An 18,703-nucleotide genomic window follows, 5' to 3' on the forward strand; every position below is an offset into this window, starting at 1 on the left:
TATCTTCAATAATGAGACCGGAATCAGTGCAATTGCTGTCATTATATGCATCAACAGTGTCATACACAGAAGTGTTTTTTTGCTGTATTCTAAACACAGCATTGAAAAGATGCTTCTTTTCTGTACGCTTTCTATTAACTAACCCTCCATAGGGCACCCACTGAGGTGGCAAGCAATCACAATACTTATCATTACATGTCTTCAGCCATATAGAGGGCAATGTCTTGTTGTAGTAGTGGAATATCATCATTACAATTGCAGGTCCACCATAAGGAAAGTCTCTATTTTCATAGTGTGCTACGTGCCAAACCAGAGTGTCATTCTCGATTGTATCATTACTGCTGAGTTCGTGCCATAGTGTTGGTTCTTCTTTGCTCTTGTAATCATGAGGTGAGTGAACAAAAACCAGTGTCGGTTCTTCCTTGCTCTTGCAATGAGGTGAGTGGACAACAGAAACCTCTTGCCTACCCGAGAGGTAAAATATGGTGATAGAGACAACAGCTGTAGTGATTAAGGAGAGAAAGAGACCGCAATACTTCAAGTTGCATGCCAATATTTGCTGCATCTTGAATTAGTCTTGTTCTCAATGGAGGTATGATGGAGGCGAGGAATATTCGAGGGGTTCGCAACGGGAGGAAAATCTCTGCGAGATTACAAAAATTACTAGAAATATGATTGATTACTGAATCAGTTACCAGGAGAAATGGATTAATCACAAGGCTAATTATCACGAGTTTTCGTGCGCGGATTTTTTTCATCGTATAATAATTAATATTCATAGTAGGTGTGGTGAATTTGGTTTTGCCATCCAGTGCAGTGTGGGCGCTCATGCTCGCCCCCTCAATGCTTACATTTAGCTAGTTATTTTTAAAAGAATGAAAACTTAAAATAATAACTACAAAATTAATAGTTCAGACTTCGCATTAAATAATAATAAGGACATTATTAGTGTGTGTGATAAAGATACATAATAGTAAGTACTCTGTATAATTTACTAATGAGTGAGAGTAGAGAAGAGACATTGAAAGAGAGAGAGAGAAAGTCATAGCATCTGACAGCAATAACAACAAATAATTTAATAATATTACGGTACACATATAAGAAAGTGAAAAATTAAGAACAGATCTTTTCTTTTCCGTTCTCTAAAATAAAGACTAAAACTAAGACTTTTGCTTGATGGCAATGAGGGATTCCTGAGCAAAATATGTCACATCGATATCGGAATCCTTGGTAGCTAAATCTTGAATGCAGGGAGAGATATCATTCTGAACAATACTGAAAAGAAAAAAAGGAGAATGAACTGAGAAGATATACATAATATGTGCACTTACTTTGCTGGTATATTGTGAGCCAGTTTTGTTAGTGTTTTTGCTACATTGAATCTTACATTGGGGACAGGGTCATTAGAAAGTCCAAGTACTACGGGCAGCATTGTCTCAACAATAACATCCTCCGAACATACTTCACTCAACAACTACAAAAAAGAGAATTAAAAAAAAGCCATTAAATTAGACATTCGACAAGTCAGACCAACTTACATTAACAGTGAAAAGTGTTGTCATTCTGTGAAGGTAATTGGAGTCTTTGGCCATAGAGAGCACCTTTGGCAGTATGGCCACACGTGCCCACTCTGAACCGAACTTTTCAACAAGATTACGCAAATTAACAGAAGCAGCTTCTCTAATAGCATACACTAAGGAAGAAAAAAAAGAGTTAAAATAGCTTTTCTCCTCCACCTTTCTTACCATTATCAATGAGCCATTGCATGCAGAGCTGGTTCAATTTCTCTTCAAAGACGGTCACCCCCAACTGCTCTGCCAGCAATGGCATGTACTCGATGATTGCTAGCCTCACTCTCCATTTTGAGTCTTCAGCCAACTCAACAATAGCAGGCAAGAGAGACTGGGACAACTGACTGATACCAATTACTATATCGGAAAGGGTGGGGTAATGGGTGTGGTCAAGTATACTGGTGGGCGTGTACCTTTATTGACGGAATCTAGACTGGATATGATGTTAAGCCTAACGTCTGGACACTATAAGGAAGGAAAGATAATAATGAGACTAAATGAAATTCATTTTTCTCACCTCATCCTTTAATTGTGTTAAAAACAATGGCAATAAGTGCTCAATGGTGCTAAAAAGGGAAAGAAAATGTTATGTCTCTACATCTAAATGGTATCTCTTACTTTTCCTTCCCAACCAGAGGAGAAAGGCCCATTATAACTGAAGCAAGTGCTGTTTTAACATGCTGATTTACATCATTTACTAATTGCTAAAATAATAATAAAAATAAGATAATAATAAAAATACTCTTTACTTGTATACAGGGCATAATTTGTGTAAGTATCGAATCGACTCTATAATCTTCACCCAAATGTTCACAAAAATCTAAAGATAAGAAAGACACATAACATGTACATGTACACACGCATGGCACTCGGTACCTTTTAGTCTAGTACAAGCAGCAGCTCTTACTTCTGCCTCAGCGTCTTTAAGCAGACCGGCAAAGGCATGAACTAAATTAGTTTTTGTGATGTCAGGTCCCACAGCAACCTGAAGCTATTGAAAAAAAAAACATAAAAAGGAAGAGGATAAATTTCCGTCTCTAACCTCCGTGAATTTGTCAGCCATCATGTACCTAACTCTCCATGATTTGTCCTATTAATGACAGTATGGTCAAATGACCGGGAGGAATTGTCTTACCTTAGCTGCGTTATTAAGTGTACCAACCACTGCCAGCTCAATGTCTTCCTTTGACAAAAGAGAGGCTATGGAGGAACATGCTTCTATTGCTAATAATCTAACGGAATCCTAAAATACAACACAATTTAGCACCGCTCTCTCTCTCTTTTTTGTCTCTTACTTGATCATCAGCTGCTAGGTGATGAAATAAAGACATCATGTCCCGCTTTACATTTTCAGGTTCAACTACTTTAGCAAATTCCTTTTTTAAAGATGAAAGGGATATAAAAAGAGATTAAAGAGACCAGTACAAGTTTGAAACATACCCCTAGCTTTCCAGCAGCTGCTCTTCGAACCATGGGAGTATCGTCGGTACACAGTGTGCGGAATAATCTAAGATATCAATATCAGTATCAATATCAGTGTTAAGATCAACTCACGTTCTCAGTTCATCTTTCGTGTTATTACTGGTAAGAGAATAAGCCACCGAAAAAAGACCGCAAGCCGATGTACGCGAAGTAAACCATTCACCTACAACCAAAGAACTAAGGCCCCACCTCTGACTTACCCACTTACCTGACGCAAGTCGTTTGATCATTGGAATGAAGAACTCCTCAATCTGTTTGCCGGAGAGCTTACTGGCTACAGCTCTGAGGGACTCCACCGCTTTATCACGGACAACAGTCTCCTCTACTGTAGCCAAACTCTCAAGAGGTGGCTAAAGAAAAAAGAAAACAAAGTGACAATAATAATAATAACAATAATAATAAGATTAGTTCAAATCCCTTACCAATAATGTGTGTGCGTGGTCGGGCCCGCCCACCAGCACAATAAAATCAGCATCTCCTAACTTTAAAAAAATTGTTAAAAACCACAATCCTCAAAAAAATAAAATGCTTACTTGTTCCGCTAAAGCCCAGAGAACCTCGTCATCATCATCCAAAGTATCTAAGAAATGATACAAGTCGCATCAGTACATGTACATGTATATTATCGGATGGTTACCGGTGAGGAATGGGAGGAGTTCACTACGAGTTCTCTCGTCTCCAAGGGCCAGTGCAATGGTAGAGAGCTTCTTGATGGAATTGAGCCTCAACTGAAAATGAAGAAAAGGTAGTTTAGTACAATTAGTGATTTGGGGAGTGGTTTTAAACAGAGAGGTCCAGTAGAGGGTTCTAGCTGGTTCTTATCAAGTCAAGCTAGTGTCTTACTTGTACGTCATCATTCCTAAGCTCATCTATAAGGACAGCAATGGGGTAAATGGAGTTGTCTCCCTCTGCAGCCATTTCACTGTTTCTCTAAATTCTCTTCCTTTTTCTGGTTGCTGCACTGAGCATGCGCAGAGTCTCCCCGCAGACCAATAATGGAGGGAAAACGGAGGGAGAACGGAGGGAGAACGGAGGAAGAACGGTGACCAGTCTCTGATCGTTACTGCGCATGCCCAGCACTCGTGGGCGGTAGGCGTGGTCGAACCCAAAAATATGGAGTTGGGTCGAGGAGGAGATGGTGGAAGAGGAGGCCCAGTAATGCTGGCTACCAGAGGAGGAGGAGGCGGTGGAGGGGGAGACAGAGGGGACAGGGGGAGGCAAAGACCTAACACAAGACGCCGTGGTCCTACTGGAGACTCTAGGCCACGCCCTCAGTACAACAATAGACCAAGGGTAAGATCAATGTTCGTGTACATATGTACATTAGGGCCTTCTTTATGTAGGGAGATTATACAGTTCAAGGTCCAATGAGGATATTAACAAAACCCAATGATAGAGTTAGTTTTAGTTGGGATATAATTCTACTGATGTACATGTAGATGAATTTGTACATCTACTGATGTACAAATTATACGTTTTGTGTGTGTACATTAGCGCAATCCTCCGATCATTCTTTTCTTGTTTTTCTTTTACAGCATCCAGTTATGCCTGGATCAGTTTCCATAATGCAGAGGTGAGCTACTAATTAGAGAGTGTGAGAATCTATTCTCATTCCTTGGCAGTGAAGACTTGTTGCTACATAATGTCGTCATGCATGCACTTTATCCATCATCATTATCACTATTATTATTAGTATTGTCAATAATTTTAAGTATTACCAATGGAATGGTATTGGAATTCTTTCTCACTTTCAAGTCCTAATCTATTTCCCTTGTCCCTCCTCCTCTCATTCCTTTCCTCAGAGACTCCTCGTCAACAGGAGGGAGCGAGACTCCAAGTTCTCCTCACATACAAAGTCCCGAACTGAACCCGCCCCCCGGGGGTATTATCCAGCCGCCTTCCGGTCATCCGTCTCATTTTTCTTCTACAAATCATTTTGGGTCCTCAATGAATCATGAAGGAGGAGGTGGGATCAAGAAGCCGATGTCTAGAAGGCCGCCTGACGGAGTCAGCAGTAGTCCCAGTAACTATACACCATTGCAACCTTCGGGGAGACCAGGAAGGCTGTGAGTAATCCTTAAAATAATAATAATAATAATAATAATAATAATAATGATAATAATAATAATAATAATAATGATAATAATAATAATAATAATAATAATGATAATAATATTGCAGTATCAGTATTATAGAAAGTTAAATATTGTGTACATGGAAAAAGGGAGAGAGAGAGAAGTTAATGCTGTGTACATGTACATGTACATGTATATAATTACATATGAAGTGTTTTGTATACAGATATGCTTTCATTATTAGACTCAATGATAGTTGTCCTCTTTTTGGATATGTACATGTAGGAGTGATTGATTGTGTGTGGTATAGTATAACATATCCTTTGATGATATGTCTCCATTCTTTTCTTAAAAATATCACATCAATACGTAACTATAGTGACTTAATTGTACTGTAATTAGTTCTTCTATGCTCATTTTGATAACATAATCATTCAATTACCATTTTTTATTCAATTTTCTAGTGACAGGGATGCTGTTGGTGGTATGGGCACTGGTTTTAACAGAGTTGAGTCCGCAGGGTTTCTTAGCACAGTACCCAACGACACAGTGACTGTCAAACTAGCTGATAAGTCTTTATGCTGGGAGGACAGAGGCTCTGAGGTAAGAGAGAGAGAGGAAGGGTGGGGATAGGGGGAGTAGTAGAGGACTGTATTATGTATTTTTTGTGTATGATAACAATGAAATGGGTGGTTTGATCTTTATTTTATTTGTCGTGACCATTTTGTATAAACACCTGTCTCTCCTCCTCACTCACTCTTTCTTCCTCTCTTTCTCTCCCCCTCTCTTTCTCTCTCTCAGTATTTAATGGATCAATCAGATTTCCTAGTGGTTGGTTCCCTAGGTAGACAAGGAGTTGGTAAGTCCACCATTATGTCAATGCTCGCTGGAACTAGGACTGGATCAGGAAGGTGAGCACATCTTGATTCACCTTTGTTTTATTTTTATTATTATATTATTGTAGACCTTATCTTTTTAAAACACAACCTAAAGATGTACAGGTAAGAATGAAGAAAAGACAAAGACAGGAAGTGGACTGTTTTTTGTTTATTTTTGACACAGGAGAGTGGTGGATATACTACAGCTGGCATTGACATGGCTGTGACCAGCGAACGAATACTGTTATTGGACACACAGGTATTACTCTAATTAATGCACGCTTGATATTCCAATTAGAGCACACGTGAGTACTATAATGCTTGGAATGTACATTGACTGACCACAAAAGACAGATGTCAGTCAATGAATATTGTTATTGTTGATAGTGTCACCCCCACACGCTGTGTTTATGCGTCCATGTAAATATACTGTAGTAGGACAGTTTGTTTATTTGTAAATACATATGTGTCCATGTACATGTACACGATCAATTTAAATCTTTTCCCTTTATAACACACCCTTTCTTTCTTTCTCCAGCCTATACTCAGTAATGCTCTGCTTGAGGACCATAAGTCAGAGGGTATAGTCCCTGCTAGTCTCTCTCCTGATAGCTACTTGGACGTTCTTTCTCTCCAAATGGCCATTTTTCTTTTCACCGTCTGCCACGTTGTCATAATAACAATGGAGTCCGGCGACGTTGATGTCATATTTAGGTCAGTGGAAAGGAGAAGGATTGATGGATGAAAATTATATTATTATTATTTTTGTAGGTTTTTGTGGACTGCCGAGAAACTGAAGTCGACTTGTTGCAAGAGTCCTGATCAACAAGACATGAGGTTTGATTAATATTTATTTATTGAATTTTATTTTATTTTTATTAAAGTGATGGAGCCACTCCTGAATATTTTCCTCAACTTGGTAAGACACATACTATACGTGCATCTGTATTCATGTATTTATGCACATTTATTTATGTATCTTTTACCTCTAATATTCTTCAGTATTTGTTCTCAATCATGCTACTCCTGACGACTATCAACCAGCTGCTCTTAAAGAGCTCCACTCACTGCTGGCTGAGAATTTCTTTGGAGCTAAAGTCACCATCGCAGGTTAGCTAACCTGCCCCGCCCCCACTACTAATAACTAGTTAATATAACTAGGAGGCATGTCTCTAGCTCGCTCTGGTCTTGTACCGGTTGGTAAGTTGATTCCCCCCGAGCACAAGGACTGGAGTGGGACAGTAAAACCAGGAGCGCCTCAAGAGGAATGCAACATTAATCTTCATCTCTTGCCGACTAACATAAACCCTCAGGATAACTTTGGATCTCATTGTGTCAAGAGAACTGACAGAGAGGGTAAGATATTATAAGAGCCATTTCTCTTATATATATATAATTACACTGGCCAATGGAAGAGACGAAGGGGATAATGGTAGAGTGGATAATGGTAGACCAGGGTATGATATTTATATATGTAGTGGGCTCATGATTTTCCTAAATTGATATAATTATATGCATTAATTCATTTACGTTTACATTTGTACATGACTACATGTACAGTGTACTGATTCTTATATTCCTTTAGATGCTGGTCTTAATCCAATTCTGAGTCTCATTAGGCCCATGTATCAAGGTCATCCCAGTTTCCAGTTATTAGCCGAAACTCTCCGAAACCAAGTGAGAGATTACGGCCAGGATTATAGTATTAGTTTTTAACTATTTGTAATTAGATATTTATGATGCCACGCCCTTCACTCCGCCCATCTCATGGCTCTACGATAGCCCAACAGCCACAGCCGCCACAACCAATGTTTGAGAGAGACTGGTAAGCAAGATGGTGATACCTAATAATTAGAAACTCGACACTCCTCTTCTTTCTCTAGGTACGATTATGCTCGGAGGTCTCTGGCTGCCATTAAGAAATCAAATGTTGCCCACGAACACAAGAAGCTTTTGCGTGACTTGCAACTCCAGCAGCAAAGATAAGTCACGAAGTACACCAACCATTCAGAACTATTACTAACAACGAGAGAATAGGGAACAACTCTAATTAATTAAAGGAGGTGGAGCTTTTGAGGGGAAAGGAGGTAGGAAAGGGAAAAGATTGTTTCAGTGTGTGTTACTATAAATAGCTGGAGGTGTGAGGGGGTGGGGTCGCCCCGCCCCCTCCTTTAATCAATCAAATGCTCATATGCCTTTGTCTTTCTCTCTCTCCAATTTTTCTGATTAAAAATTATTTTCTACACACTATAAAACTTACTGGATGTATACATTATTGTTTTTTGTCTTTACAAAACGTGTTTATACATTATTATTATTATCATTGTTATTTTTAGTTTTGTTGGTTTGTTACACAGTGCAATTGTGTGATTTCTTTATCTCTGGTGTATTAAATAATCATTTAACAACTTTAATTTATATCATTATTATTTTTTCAACATATTCTTTACTACAAAAAAATTAATATAATAACCATTGGTGATTGCTAATAATGATATGACAATAAAGTTTTGCAGAAAGTAATAATTCTCTAAATGATTTAATGCCTTCTCCAATAAATGAGCAAAGCAGCTGCCAATACTGCTGCAGCCACGCCTACTCCCACCACACCCACTAAATGAAGTTATTAAAAAATTGACGGATAAAGAGTGTTTCCGTACCTTTTCGTTCTCTCTTCCACCTTCCATTGTTTTGAATTTCTTTCTCGTTTCCTTCCCAGTGCATGCAACGCTTTACAGCTTCCTTCCACCTGTAATATCTCGAGTCTCTGTCTGTAATTTATACAATTAATAATTATTTATTTATTTATTTATTTACTGTCGTGGTCTATTGATGGATTAAATAATGTGACAGCCATCGACTGAGGAATACTGTCAAGCTGGTTAGGCCACACCCCCACGCCAATGCCAGCTGCTATAGCTGCACCTAACACTGTGGTCTCAGACATATCCTCTTTCTCTGAAAAATATAATAATAATACAATTGTGTTTTAATTTGTTGTACATGTAGTATTTCCCACAGAATTTTGTTTTGTGTTTGAGCTGATTTCAATTGAAATTAAATTTTTAATGAATTTTCATAGTTGCTCTAAAATTGGACAAAAATCCCTGTACTATAGTACAGGGTCGTTGGGCAAATTTCACCAAAAATGACTTGGTGAGAATTCTGCATTTTTATAATTTTTCCTGATGCATATACATGTTCTTATGTTGTATATCAAGTTTGAGCTAATTCTGACTAAAATTGAATTTTTTATGAATTTTTAAAGTTGCTCCAAAATCGGGTAAAAGTCCCTGTACTATAGTACAGGGTCGTTGGCCAAATTTCACCAAAAATCACTTGGTGAGAATTCTGCATTTTTATAATTTTTCCTGATACATATACATGTTCTTATGTTGTATTTCAAGTTTGAGCTAATTCCAATCAAAATTGGATTTTTTACGAATACTTGAAGTTGCTCCAAACACCATGTACTACATTATAGTGCTTGTCAGATTATGAAGCATGCTCTGTAGTGCCTTTAGCATGCTTTATGGGAAGCTCTGATTCATTACTTACCCACTGGTATTCCCAGTAAATCAGCTTGCAATTGTAATAATAATTTATTCACTGTCATGCCCCCATCGACCTTAAGGGAAGCTAGTGGTAGCTCAGAATCCTGATTCATGGCCTCCAGTATCTAAAGGAAAATAATCTTATACTTATTACACATATAGTGTATTGTATTTATATACATTAGAAATATTTTTGGGACATCAATCTAATTAAAAATGGGATATCTAGGCTAAATATCAAAGACAAAGGCTAAAAATGGAAGATTTAAGGAGACCTAGACCAAATATGGGCTACATATCTTTTATTTTTAATTATCATTTTTAATTACTTCACGAGATTGAAAGCAAACTGCCTCGAGTGTTGCACGGCATATGTGACCTTTATTAGTATAACTGCTCAAACCGATTATCAACCTATTAAAATGGGAGGAGTCTAATCATGAAGACCACACCTACCACTCACTAACCCTCTGGCATCAGACTGCCAGTGAGGTGCATATAGACCAGAAAATGCCGGAACAAAATATACACCAGCTGTATCATGAACAGACTCTGCCAGCCTCTCTGTGATATACAATGAAATACATGTGTATATGATTTATTTATTACCAATTTCTTGTGCGTCAGTGAAAAACTTCATGTTATCTCTTAGCCACCTAACACACTGTCCGGCCATTGCTACAGAACCCTGAAGAAAAAGTTACAGAGTTTTTTAGTTTTTTTATTTATTTTAGTTACAGAGATCCTAACCTCTAAAGCATAATGGACATCTGCTTCTGATCCCATCTTATACGCAACTGTAGTTAGCAACCCATTGCTGGATCTCACTGGAACCTGTGTAATCATTGAATAATGCCAAAGGCTTAACTTATGACTGAGACTAACCAAGCCAGTATTGTAGAGTAAGAAGCACCCAGTACCGTAAGTGTTCTTAGCATCACCTTTCTTAAAGCATCTCTGACCTACCAGGGCAGCTTGCTGATCCCCCAAACACTGAAAGAGGAGAATAGTAAAGACACTGTAATTATATACATATATGTACTTACTCCGGAGATCGGTATTCCCTTTAATGGACCTTCAGACTGACAATAGAGATAATGATGGAACAATCACAATAACACAACAAGGGGAGGTATGTGAAATAACTCACTATATGCCCATACACTTCAGATGAGCTCCTTATCTCTGGCAATATAGACATGGGTATACCAAAAAAGCTACCAAGAACCATTCATTCACAGTATATCATTACTGCATGACTACTCCATTACCTGCATAACTCGGTGTCCCACTTACAGGTCTGTAGATCCATTAGCATCGTTCGACTAGCATTGGTGACGTCAGTCACGTGACAACCTCCTGATATGCCTCCGGTCAGATTCTAAGTCACACGGTAGTCACATGATGATTAATGTGTGTTGCATTGCGTACCCATATTATCCATGAGTCCACTGTACCAAAGAGACAAGTCTTGCCGGCGACAGCTATTCTTACTTCTTCAACGTTATCGATCAGCCACCGTATCTTTAGTGCACTGAAGTAGGGATGGATGGGCAAACCACACTTGGGCTGAAGAGAGAGAGAGAGGAATTTAAAAATTAAATACAACATTGTTCAGAATAAATCCAGATACATGTACATTATAGATCACACGTACTCTTAGATAATCCTTGTTATTATTAGGTGTTGAGGCTATCAGTGCATCTGCCAGCTGTCTTGTTCTATTATCGCTCCAAACTACAGTGTAGCACATAATAATTATTATTATAGATTTAGCACTAAAACCAACCAATAACTTTGCAAAATCACTGAATTTTTTATAAAAATGAAAATGTGAGAATTCTACATTTTATAATTTTTTTCCTGATGCATATACATGCTCTTATGTTGTAAACCAAGTTTGAGCTGATTCCAATCAAAATTAGATTTTTATAAACTTTTAAAGTTGCTCAAAAATCAGGACAAAGTCCCTTTATTATGTCTTTGACAAAATTTCGCCAAATATCACTTACTCCAAACTACATAATATTTATAATAATAATAATAAGATGCAAGCAGTACCCAGTACAATACTGACCTATTGCATTGTAAAATGGCACTCCTGTTAGCTTGTCCCATAATATGGTAGTCTCTCTTTGATTAGTAATCCCAACACCATGTATGGAAGAAATGGGCGTGCCCTCAAGACGGAGTGAGTCGGCCACACCTCCAATGCATAGTCTCACCGACTCTAATAGTTCAATGGGATCTTGTTCCAGCCACCTGGGGAGGGCGTGTGTGTGGAGAAAAAAATGTAATTAATATACAGTGGGTGGGAGGGGCTGGCTGCATAAATATAATCAATAATACATGTAAATAGAAACCCTCGATAAAAAGCACCTTAACAACAAAAATTGATTCATACAGTAAAGAAAAATAATGATAATGATGATGAATATCTCACCCTTCCTTTGGTGAATGCTGTCCTAGTTCTTTTCTATGTGCCTTTTCTTTTAAACTGAACTTTAGCTCTAGATTTTCATTGAAGATCTATCAAATGATTAAGTTGATAAAACGGGATGCTATCAATGTGTTGTATACTTACAAGGAACCTGGAGCTACCCGTCCCTACATCAATTGCTCCAACCAACCTAGGCTTACTATCTTCCATTTATGAAACGTGACTAATAACTAGCCACGCCTTATACATATTATGCATATCGCATGCTGACTGTGTGTTGGTGGCTCATTTAGCATTAGCTGTAACAGGTAGAATAGGCAATGACAGCTGCTTTGCATTTAAATTGCTATTGTATGTAATCAAAATTAAAAATATTTTTAAAGAAATTGAACTTAGCAAAACGTTAATAAGTGTCAAGGAAGTGTCATTGTTTGTTTGTCTCTTTAAAAATCTCTTGCTTCTTGAGTATCCCACCACTTGAGATTTCATCTTTGCTTCAACTTGAATCTAGCTACCAAAAAATAATATTAAGATTTGCTATGAGTATAATAGTTACTGTTAGTGCAGTCTTGTTATATTCTTCTTGTATGTAGTGCTCTTAGCATCACTAGCAGTAGTAGCCACTAGTGATCCCAGGCAGCGCCACGTGGAGGCGGCACTACATTGCTGCCCAACCTGTAATGATAGTTAACAATATATTAATACTAACTGAATGGACTCCAATCTTTAACAGGAACTTAATATTGAAGTCGTAACAAAGAAAGGTTAATACATGACACTATTGATACTATACTGTAAGATCTTTAATCTTTCACACAGGGACTTGGTGTTCCATTTGAAAAAATAGTCATCTTAACAAAGAAAGGTTAATACGTGACAATATTGATACTATACTGTAAGATCTTTAGTCTTTCACACAGGGACTTGGTGCTCCATTAAAAAAAATATTCATCTTAACAAAGAAAGGTTAATACATGACACCATTGATACTATACTGTAAGATCTTTAGTCTTTCACACAGGGACTTGGTGCTCCATTAAAAAAAATATTCATCTTAACAAAGAAAGGTTAATACATGACACCATTGATACTATACTGTAAGATCTTTAGTCTTTCACACAGGGACTTGGTGCTCCATTTTTAAAAAAAGGTTAATACATGACACCATTGATACTATACTTTAAGATCTTCAGTCTTTTAAACAGGAGCTTCGTGTTCATGAAAATATTTACCTTAACACTAGTAAGGTCTTTCAGGGACTTGATGATCCATTTAAAATGTATCTTGGCAAAGAAAGGTTAATACAATATGGTACCATATTGGAACGATACTTAAAATTTGATCTTTAGTCTTTAAAAATGATTCCATAATTACAAAAATCTAACAAAGAAAGGTTAATATATGGAAAACATTGACACTGTATCTGAAAATCTTCTCACGATAGTCTTTTAATGCCTAGTGAGAAATGTAAATACATCACTATGACAATATCGACACAAAACTTAATATTCTTTACATTGCAAGTCATTGTGTCACAATGACAGTATCTAGTAAGAAATATAACAATTAAGCTACATCATACATTATTGATACTTAGCTCTTTAAAAGTTTGATACCCTCTTTATGAGTCTTTAAAACAGTAGCTCCAATACCTATAGTAAGGACTGGAAAATTGATCAATGCATATTGTACATGTGCATGTTGAGAAAATACTTGAAAAGTGAGACATCCCACACAGACAATGTGGACAGGAGCTTGTTGACCAGTTGATACTACCAAAACTACTAGTGTTTCCTACATCATGAACCGTCAATGTAGTGCTCTTAGCATCACTAGCAGTAGTAGCCACTAGTGATCCCAGACAGCACCACGTGAAGGCGGCACTACATTGCTGCCCAAAAATTATAAAAACCTGGGGCCCCAAGTAAAAAAAATTAATAAATGATAATAAATAATAAATAATAATAAACAATAATAATAAAATAATAATAAATAATAAACAATAATAAATAATAAACAATAATAATAAATAATAATAAAATAATAATAAATAATAAACAACAATAAAAAATAATAAATAATAATAATAATAAAACCTATACCTACACTATATAACCTGTATCCTACAACTACCTGTTTCTTAAGTTCTATTATAACTATATACTTTCTATTTCTACTATACAATACCTATACTATAACCTAATGATAACTATACCTGCTTCCTAATTTCTACTACTATACCTACACTATACCTATAACTACCTTCTAATTTCTACACTATAACCTATATCCTAGGTATAACTACATGTTATCTATAATTTCTACTACTATACCTACACTATATAACCTGTATACCTAACACTACATGTTTCTACTACTACCTACACTATATAACCTGTACCCTTCTAATTTCTACTACTATACCTATGACCTTGTATTACACAATGATACCTACATGTACATGTATACCATATTAACCTTGCTATAAAAGTACATTCTTATCTTACAACACAATACCATTATATTTATACCTACATTAACTAGCAATACAATAATACAATAACAACTTGCTCCAAAATCTTAATGCTATACTCCAACACACACACCAGAGAACTTAGATCTCCCATGATTCGATCCAATTTGAACTTGTACAAGGACATCAAAGACTTCACGAACACATCAAAGACTTTAAAAACCAAAGACTTTACAAGGATTTGAAACCCACTACCTTTACAGCTCCTATGAATCAAATAAAAACAAGCTAACATGTTAATCTCCCAAATACACTCCTTACCTCCCTCTCCTCTCTCAATAACCAACTCATGATATAGTGATACTGCTGTTCATCAGCTCCTCCTCCTCTCTCTCTCTCCCTCCCTCTCTCTCTCTAAGATGCTCTTGTATTCAGGCTTTCTTTTTTGAATCCCCTACTAGCTGTCCCTCACTCTCTCTCTCTCACTCCCTCTCTCTCTCTAAGATGCTCTTGTATTCAGGCTTTCCTTTTTGAATCCCCTGCTAGCTGTCCCTCACTCTCTCCCTCCCTCCCTCTCTCTCTTAAAGGCTAATGTCTTCAATAGGCCCGAGGAGCTATAGCTAGAGGAAGGAAGCAACAAATATAATTATATTGAAGTACATGTACTATACTATTTAAGTAATTAAGTGTACATGTACCATTATTAGTTAATTACATGTACTTATTAATTAATTATAGTATTTAATTACATGTACTATTATTAATTATGAGTACAAGTACTAACTATTTAAGAGGAAAGGTAGTATTGGAGTATTAGAAATAAGAGGGGAATTAAGAAAAGAGGAATAAAGAAAAGATAGAAAAGGAGGAGGAGAAGGGAGAAGAATAGTTCGTGATTCAGTAGCTCCTTTTCTTGTAAGCACGAGCGGAGAATAAAGAACTGATTGTTAGAGCAGATCAACTGAAGAATTACTGAAGGAAATGATTGAAGTGTGAACCTGGTGAAGTAGACGGGTTGTAGAGCTACTGAATCAGTAATGATGGAGAATAGCTTGATTTATGAAGAGTGTTGTAGTGTAGAGCTGGTGATTCCTATAAGTAGACAGGTTGTATAGTTACTGGATGATACAGCTAGTGTTGCTCTTGTAGAAGCAGTCCAATTGTTCTTGATATGCTGGATGTGAAGTGAAGAACTAAATTGTTGTAAGATGATGAGCGATGCCTCCAAAAAAATTATCTTGAAAATATCAAAAGAAGTTGAAGTGTTCAGCCAAGCTTCCCCCTCCCTCTCCCTCTCTCTCAATAAATGATCACACAAATCTCTCAGTTGAACTCTCTATCTCTCCTCAAGCAGGAACAAAAAACTGATACAGTGGATTAAAGGCACTCCATTGACTGGTGATATAGTTTCGTGCAGATATTGTTAATAGGTTTAATCATTGTGGTTTTTAAATGAAAAGCTGAGTTTTAGTTACATGTACAATGCAAATACAGGCTCGTTACAAGTGCTTCAAATTAAAACATTTTAATGTCTAGTTGTTACAATACCCCCCTCTCTCTTTCTCTCTAAAAAAGGACTCTCTCTCCCTCAATCTAATAAGCAATGTCTTGCTAGACACTGCTGCTTATTAGATCAGTTGTACAACCAATGTGTACCATGCTTCCCTCCCTAATATTTAAAGGCTCATGTCTAAGTGAAACTAAATGGAGGATGCTCATCTGCTCCATTAATGCTCAATGCACAAAAATATTTCCAAGTTTTATATTAATCTTTACTTTCTACTTTGAATTTTGAGTCCTATACTTATCATGGTACAATGTATTAGGCTTTTAGTTTTTATAAGGCTAATCATTATTACAGTTATTTCTTAATATTAGAATTTTAGTCTGATCACAATACTCTCTCACTCTCTAAAGCCCAACATACACGGGGCAACATGTTGAATGCAACATTGAAGCAACATGTTGTATTCAACATGTTGCCTTGTGTATGATAGCAAATTTGTTGCATGCAACATCCAAGCAACATCCAAGCAATATGTTGCTTCAAGTTGAAAAATTTCAACTTTAAGCAACATGTTGCTTGAAACATCAAAGGTAACTAGGCAACACATAAGGAATGCAATAATAACTTCAGCCTTTTATTCATAATAATAATTACAATTATAAAAATAGCAAGCAACATGTTTCCCCTTTTGTTCAACAGTGTGCAACATGTTGAATGCAACATGTTGCTTGATGTTGCATTCAACATGTTGCCCCGTGTATGTTGGGCTTAAAAAGTATCTCATTCCCTCTAAAAAAGCATCTCATTCCCACTAAAAAAGCATCTCATTCCCTCTAAAAAAGCACCTCATTCCCTCTAAAAAAGCATCCCTTTCTCTCAAGAGAAGAAGTTGATCCAGTTGATTCCAAAGTGACTAGTGACGACTGTATCACTGTAGGGCCTAGTGCAGTCTTCATTTGTCTCCATAAATTGTATGTAATGATCTTTATGTCCTCTCAGCATAAGGACAATGAAAGACTGAAGATCATGATGAATGATACGTCCATTAAAGATTTGAGCTGGAGACTGAAGAAGTTGAAGTCTTCCAAATCCAATTGACTGGTGCTTTCACTCATTTCACTCATATATCTCTCATCACTCAAATCATTCAAAATTATGACTCACAACAAACATTGATTACTGTTAATGAAAGGCTTTGTTTTATAATTAATTTTTTTAGTTTCTATAGTAATTATTCACTCATATCACTCATCACTCAAATCACGCATACTGTATATGTAATTAACACTCACCACATACTACTGATTATTGTCAATTAAAGGCTCTGTTTTATAATTAATTTTAGTGTCTATAGTAATTGCTATTTTTTTATAGTTTTACGTGTACATTTGACTTTTGAGCAATCTTTCTAGTAATTACATGCAATGATATTATTTAATTGGAAGTATAATATTGGTAAGTAGAAATTGCTATTTTAGTAGGTGGTAAATAGTTTTACATGTACTCTTGATTTTTCATGTACCGTCTATCTGGAATTTTTTTACGACTTAAATTTTGCTACATTTAGAAATTTGACCAATGGAAAAATGAAATCAGGCAATGCACAATTTTTTGAGGCATAAAATCATTAAAGCATAAAATTCCAGATATCACAGTACTATAGTTATATTTTTAACAGCATGCAATGATATTTTAATTGTAAGTAGACATTTGTAGGTAGAAATGATGATAATCCACAAGCTATCATGTGATGTCAAGAATCATTCCCCCACAGAAAAGCAGTTGATACACAGGAACCAGATGACATTAATGCCAGTAGATTGAAGAATAGCCACACAATGAGTGGGAATAAACTGTGGCAAAACAGTTGCAAGTGTACAGTGACAGCCTTGTTAACCAAGAAAATAAATGTGACAGGAAGTGATCCAACGATGAAAGCAATGATTGAGAGTGAGTGAGAGTGAGGTGAGATAAACAGCAAATAGAGTGATGATACAGCTACCAGTAGAGAGATACACACCAACGAATGCTTCACAAACTATCAGAGTTGATCATCATCAGTGGGTCCAAGTTACTCAAGTTGATTGTTGACATCTCATCACTTGTAGGAATAATGAACAAATTAACATGAGCTGCTACAAGTTGAAGAATATCTCCTCCTCCTCCATGAATAGACATCACTTTGAAACTGCAAGTCTTCTGCCAAACTTTGATCTTTCTCTCTTTCTCTCAATCCTCAATGATAGCTATATGTTATTAAATTTTTTTTAGTTTAGTTTTTTACAAGTTTTACAGGTACTTTTAATCCTTCTACTGTCACTCCTCTCTCACTCAATTTGAGGAAAGGTAGAATTAGAGTATTAGAAATAAGAGGGGAATGAAGAAAAGAGGAATAAAGAATAGATAGAAAGAAAAGAGGAGGAGAGATAACTCTGACCCTGGGGTAATCCTGGAGTAGATCCTTAGTAGTTATACCAACCCAAAAGGGGAATGTATATTAATCAAGAATAATTATTAAATTGAAAATTAATTGTGCATCCTATATAAATTAACAATAGACACTCGCCACAAAGTGCAACACAGAATTGAGATTTCGCTAATATCGTGTCAACTTAACGCACATTGTCCAGACAAAGCAAGACTGGAGACCAGGAGATGTTACGAGCTTGCGCTACGTGATGACACGTACGGACGCAATACATAAATAAGTCCTACATCCCGGG

At 36.6% G+C, this 18,703-nt stretch overlaps 3 protein-coding genes and 2 long non-coding RNA genes across 5 annotated transcripts; 2 read left to right on the plus strand and 3 right to left on the minus strand.

The window, feature by feature from the left end:
- Positions 1-883: 883 nt before the first annotated feature.
- Positions 884-4,012, minus strand: LOC100631486 (serine/threonine-protein phosphatase 2A 65 kDa regulatory subunit A alpha isoform-like). The gene is made up of 19 exons (XM_019996028.1): positions 3,897-4,012; positions 3,691-3,781; positions 3,587-3,633; positions 3,476-3,535; positions 3,262-3,403; positions 3,126-3,216; positions 3,012-3,078; positions 2,867-2,947; positions 2,707-2,814; positions 2,614-2,661; positions 2,448-2,562; positions 2,321-2,391; positions 2,190-2,275; positions 2,089-2,137; positions 1,985-2,036; positions 1,746-1,928; positions 1,539-1,693; positions 1,332-1,474; positions 884-1,275 (listed from the first exon to the last, which is right to left on the minus strand). Exons 1-19 carry the CDS (start codon positions 3,969-3,971, stop codon positions 1,161-1,163), a joined length of 1,779 nt encoding a protein of 592 aa, XP_019851587.1. The 5' UTR covers positions 3,972-4,012; the 3' UTR covers positions 884-1,160.
- A 138-nt stretch (positions 4,013-4,150) lies between these two features.
- LOC100640114 (protein SMG9-like) lies at positions 4,151-8,466 on the plus strand. The gene is made up of 16 exons (XM_003386319.3): positions 4,151-4,346; positions 4,397-4,450; positions 4,589-4,626; positions 4,856-5,119; positions 5,593-5,731; positions 5,930-6,039; positions 6,093-6,129; positions 6,191-6,265; positions 6,545-6,720; positions 6,778-6,843; positions 6,891-6,925; positions 7,009-7,116; positions 7,168-7,362; positions 7,592-7,683; positions 7,737-7,831; positions 7,890-8,466. The coding sequence occupies exons 1-16, from the start codon at positions 4,167-4,169 to the stop codon at positions 7,990-7,992; spliced, it is 1,767 nt and encodes a 588-aa protein (XP_003386367.1). The 5' UTR covers positions 4,151-4,166; the 3' UTR covers positions 7,993-8,466.
- LOC100640241 (glycerol kinase-like) lies at positions 8,392-12,229 on the minus strand. The gene is made up of 17 exons (XM_003386320.3): positions 12,145-12,229; positions 12,004-12,089; positions 11,638-11,822; positions 11,218-11,297; positions 10,992-11,129; positions 10,832-10,941; positions 10,711-10,777; positions 10,607-10,642; positions 10,446-10,553; positions 10,311-10,394; positions 10,170-10,248; positions 10,028-10,124; positions 9,890-9,974; positions 9,565-9,685; positions 8,824-8,964; positions 8,667-8,777; positions 8,392-8,619 (listed from the first exon to the last, which is right to left on the minus strand). Exons 1-17 carry the CDS (start codon positions 12,208-12,210, stop codon positions 8,546-8,548), a joined length of 1,668 nt encoding a protein of 555 aa, XP_003386368.1. The 5' UTR covers positions 12,211-12,229; the 3' UTR covers positions 8,392-8,545.
- Positions 12,230-12,349: 120 nt separating this feature from the next.
- On the minus strand, positions 12,350-12,999 carry LOC109581691 (uncharacterized). Its single transcript, XR_002184732.1, has 2 exons — positions 12,557-12,999; positions 12,350-12,511 (listed from the first exon to the last, which is right to left on the minus strand). It is a non-coding gene; the product is annotated as an uncharacterized LOC109581691 (long non-coding RNA).
- A 4,200-nt stretch (positions 13,000-17,199) lies between these two features.
- LOC109581694 (uncharacterized) lies at positions 17,200-18,285 on the plus strand. Its single transcript, XR_002184735.1, has 2 exons — positions 17,200-18,040; positions 18,089-18,285. It is a non-coding gene; the product is annotated as an uncharacterized LOC109581694 (long non-coding RNA).
- The last annotated feature ends 418 nt before the right edge of the window (positions 18,286-18,703 follow it).

This window comes from Amphimedon queenslandica, unplaced genomic scaffold, assembly GCF_000090795.2.
Source record: "Amphimedon queenslandica unplaced genomic scaffold, v1.1 AMPQUscaffold_13424, whole genome shotgun sequence".
In the NCBI taxonomy this organism is placed as follows: domain Eukaryota; kingdom Metazoa; phylum Porifera; class Demospongiae; order Haplosclerida; family Niphatidae; genus Amphimedon; species Amphimedon queenslandica.